This window comes from Saccostrea echinata, unplaced genomic scaffold, assembly GCF_033153115.1.
Source record: "Saccostrea echinata isolate AGI-Se365-2 ecotype Australia unplaced genomic scaffold, CSIRO_AGI_Sech_v1 ptg000005l, whole genome shotgun sequence".
Lineage (NCBI taxonomy): Eukaryota > Metazoa > Mollusca > Bivalvia > Ostreida > Ostreidae > Saccostrea > Saccostrea echinata.
In genome coordinates, this window is record NW_026889754.1 from 5777957 (window position 1) to 5782282 (window position 4326).

The 4326-nt window shown below is 34.0% G+C and overlaps 1 protein-coding gene and 1 pseudogene across 1 annotated transcript; one reads left to right on the forward strand and one right to left on the reverse strand.

Annotated features, from left to right (window-relative positions):
• The first annotated feature begins 330 nt into the window (after positions 1-330).
• On the forward strand, positions 331-1452 carry LOC133180011 (uncharacterized). The gene is made up of 2 exons (XM_061314635.1): positions 331-414; positions 1183-1452. Exons 1-2 carry the CDS (start codon positions 331-333, stop codon positions 1450-1452), a joined length of 354 nt encoding a protein of 117 aa, XP_061170619.1.
• A 1734-nt stretch (positions 1453-3186) lies between these two features.
• LOC133179569 (uncharacterized) lies at positions 3187-3778 on the reverse strand (annotated as a pseudogene).
• Between the last annotated feature and the right edge of the window lie 548 nt (positions 3779-4326).

Sequence of the window (4326 nt, forward strand, 5' to 3'; positions counted from 1 at the left end):
ACAGCGTTGCTTTTTTTCAAATCAGATATCTGAGGTACAGTTAAGTTGTATGGATTTTATTAGAGAGGTTGAGATTCAATAGTGTTATAATAAAATGTCGAGTAAAGAAATTCTCTACAGAAAAATTTATCATTATAAAACTTGTATGTCTAAGCATAAATATAAGTATAAAGTAGGTGTACAGGTGTAAAGTCTCAAACTCTCTATCATCAAATACTTAGGGAATTGGCTGATTTAAAAAAATTGATAGGTATTTGACATACATTTTGGTCATTATGCACTCTATTTCTTTTTTATTGTACAGAGGCAGTAAAGCGTGTTTGGAAGAATATGAGGGCTGACCTCAAAAGAAAGAGAGATGGGAAGATGGAGCAGAATCGCCGCATTAATAAAGAGGCCAAACGCAAAAGATACGTAAGTATTCTATTTCATAATCAACTGCTATGCTATCCATTTCCCCCTCTTTTTAAAAAGTCTTTGCGTAGACCAACTTTAAGATGTTTGCTTGCCCTCTCCCGACCCAGGATGAAAAATTGGGCTCGGTAGGTAGGTGAGAATTTTTTTTCCTGGAAAGTACCAACATCAATGCTGAGTTTTCAAAATATGTTTTTCGGAATGAATAAAAGATTTATTGTTACCTTAAGGTTAGAAAAGGTTTTGAGTCGGAGTATTTTTGGCCAGTCGGTCGGGAGTGGGCAACCAAACAAATTTTTTTAAAGATGGACCTTTCATGCTATAAACATAAGTCTATGTTTTATTGAATTAACCTAATTATCTGATTAGCAATTTTTTTCACTGCTTGTTCCTAAAATTATCCTCATTCGAGCAATCTCTTGACTATATGCAGCTGTAATTGTAATTGACTTAGTGGTAAACAAGTTTTAGCATTGCTATTTTTTTTAATACAAATGCTTATGTTTAATTATATAACTATGTACAACTAAATTTTTATAAGGAAGACGGTACACACATGGCTAGTAAATGCGTCACAGCGGTGATTCTCATTATTTAGCTAATGATGGATTTTTTTAAACAATGTATATTTTGTTATGAAAATAAAACAAAAGGTAAAAAGAATAAGAGGTGGATAATTATTTTAAATTGGAGTCCCACATATTTGAATGTTACTGTACCTTTTCATGTATCTTTTATCAAATACTAACCTTTATGCTTTAGTTGTAGACGTTGAAGAGCAGACTGGTCCAAGTCGGAAGGGATACGTATTTCACAAAGGAGGAGAAGAGGTCCATCAGGAAGGCATTCGCGGTCGAATCAATGTTGCCTGAAGTAACAGATGACGAGGACGAAACAAGGAGGGTGTCAATCCCATTTCAATGGGAGTCGTCCAGGATGACAGAAATCAAGAGAGAAATGGACAAAGACTACCGTATAGCCTTGACAGCCAAGTCACGCAAACAGAAGGCTTCCGTCAACAGGAGCTCTACTAAGTAATGAGAACATCTCCTCCCAAAGAAATTCCCAGCTGGGCTCTGTCCTCCACCTATCGCGACTTTACGTTCAAGCATTTGGATCTTTAAAGGCTTCGGATTCGTTTTGATTCAATATTTATTTATTTATTTATTTATGTACTGTTATTGTAATTCCATTTCATGTGTGAAAGAAATCAAGTTATGGAAAATTGTTAATTTTTATAGATGCTTATATATCTATATATCTATATATATATATATATATAATAACATATCTATGAAATAATTAAATGGACTGAACTTCAATCCCAAACAACTAGTTTTTTCATGTCCTATAAAAATTGTGTACGTATATACTTAATGAATTTGAATGGAATGTTGATCATTAAATTAAATATTCTTAGAACACTATTACTGTGGGGTTTTTTATGATGCAAAATGAAAATAGAAGAAAAAACTGTTTTGGTTGAAGAACAAAATCTATTTTGTATGCAACTGCAAATATATATATATATATATATCAGTACTATCATTGAAAAGCTGGGCTGAATTATATAGTCGTTACTACCAGTTTACGTTGCGGAAACCTAAAGTACACCATATGTTAATCGACTGTTTACTTATGCTGAAACCTTGCGTGTACTTCAAGTTTCATCATGTTTTTGTTGCGGAAACCCACGGTACACCATATGTATTTCAACCTTATATGCATACTGAAACCTTGCGTATACTTGAAGATTCAGGTTGTTTCAGTTGCGGAGACTATCTTGATTGTGGACACCTTTGGTTTCCACACTGCGGAAACTGGATGAAACTTGAAGTTTCAGTGCAGGGACTCGACGGAAACTATTAGTAAGCTTAATTTTTAAGTTTCAGCCATGCTGAAACGGTACTTTTCATCCAGTGTAGTCATTGCGTAATAGAGTTTGTAAAAACAATATCGCAGATGGACCTTATTTAAGCCCACTAGCTGATTCCGCAAGAAAACCTGCATAGTAAAGGGTAAACTTCATTCAATGAAATCGTCTGACCAAGTCTGTATTTATAGCCTCGATATCAGCATCCGTTTAGTAACTTTTTTATCCGTGAGATAAAAGACTAATATATGCATTGCCAGTAGAAGAAAAATGCTTGCAGTTTAGCAGACTTACGTTGTTTATCACCCTAAATGTCTTTGTTGTTATCTTAGTCTTATGGGTAGGTGTAAAATAATACTCATTGTGTCAAGCACAAAATTATCGTCATGCAGCTACAGCTTGTATTGCTTGAATGAAACACTAGCACTAATCATTGAAGATGTATATGAAAAATGTAATATTTATAAAAAAAAAATAAATAAAAAAATAAAATAGAATGATTATATACTTTATCGTTGAAAACTGCAACTAATTTGAACAAACGTATTCCATCAGTTTATGTGTTCAAGGCGCGGGAAAATGCATAATGTAATTTAATGAATATTCATGAGACGAGAAATGTATTAGGAATTAATCGCTGCACCCATCAACAAAATGTCATTAAAATAACTAAGTATTTGTTAACTATGTACAATTTATTTTCAAACATCTAATTAAACTCAGTTTTGTCTGCAAAAACCGCTGCTAGGGTCCCCGTGAAAAATAGGCTGTTGTTTATTCCCGACAGCAGGACTGTGGCAATATATAACCACCGTCTAAAAAAGAAATCACCAAACTCATCCTTTTTTCCCCTTCCTTTCACTATAAATCTGCTCCCGTTGGTATACCAGGAGTGTGAATTACTTACTCGGAGAAATAGTTACCTGCAATCCAATCCATTAATGAATGTACGCTAGCTGTGATTTGGAATCTTTCTCCTTTTTCTCTTTATTGTAGACGATGCTATCGAACACTTCAGAGACTATTTCCTTTGATGCCCTACTTCAAATCATCTATGGAAGTGGCTCCTTCCATTTCTTCTTCTTCACTCTTGTTTTCTTCCATTATTTTTCTCTTTTAATGATTGTCTACCTTGTCAGATAATCTGTCTATTCTGGAGTTTACTTCACTAATTTTGTTGGAAAGCGCGTTGAATATGTCCGGTTTCAACTCGTTATCAGTTTTCTTATAAATCTCGTCCAAATGAGCTTCTAATTTGGAACATCCTCCGTCAGATTCCATTTTCCTTTCCAGGTTTTCAAGCCTGATACCAACGTCCTGAAAATATACAACTGAACTTCCCGAGAGTCTCTAAGACAAATTCTCTTAAGGCCTCATATTTTGCGTCGTTCTTACCTATCAAAAATGATACAAGTTGTAATATGCTTGCTATATATAACAATGTTTCACTATGTCAAATAAATTACCTTCTGATAGTTATTCTTTCTCCATTCTACTAGGGAATCTGTAATACATTGCGAAATGATTATAAGTGGTATAAGGAGATTCTTCCTCTTCAACTAACCAGGATTACAAACCATCAAGGTCAAGAACTCCCCTTGAGCAAAGAGATTAAGATATAAGAACAAGGTACAGTTTAAGCCAAGGTTTGCCCGGTGATCTTCTAAAAATTTACTCTTTCTTTTGTTATTTAATAAAGAAATCCTCATAGACACCAACACAAATAAAAAACCAAGAACACGAGTACGCATGCGTGAATATGAAATGTAAATTCATATTTAGTCTTAATTTCATCGTGGGCGAGGACTGTGGACATGATTAAATCTTTATAAAAAAAAACCCAGTTCGATCAATTTCTAATCGTAACGGGTGCCATGTCGGTAGTGGATATTATAATGTCTAGAATTATAATCTCAATACGATGATTTCAAGTTAGTTGAAAGCAGTGTATCTTTTAAGTGCTCAGTATAGCTAATAATAGTGTCTTGGCATACTTTTTAAGGAATGTTTTTAAGTTTTGTGCGAGTTACTGGTGTGTA

What these genes read in the sequence shown, in the direction of transcription:
- LOC133180011 (XM_061314635.1), top strand. Translation starts at nt 331, where the DNA reads ATGAGGGCTGACCTCAAAAGAAAGAGAGATGGGAAGATGGAGCAGAAT. An exon ending in AGGCCAAACGCAAAAGATAC is followed by an intron (nt 415 to 1,182) that starts GTAAGTATTCTA and finishes CTTTAGTTGTAG; the next exon opens with ACGTTGAAGAGCAGACTGGT.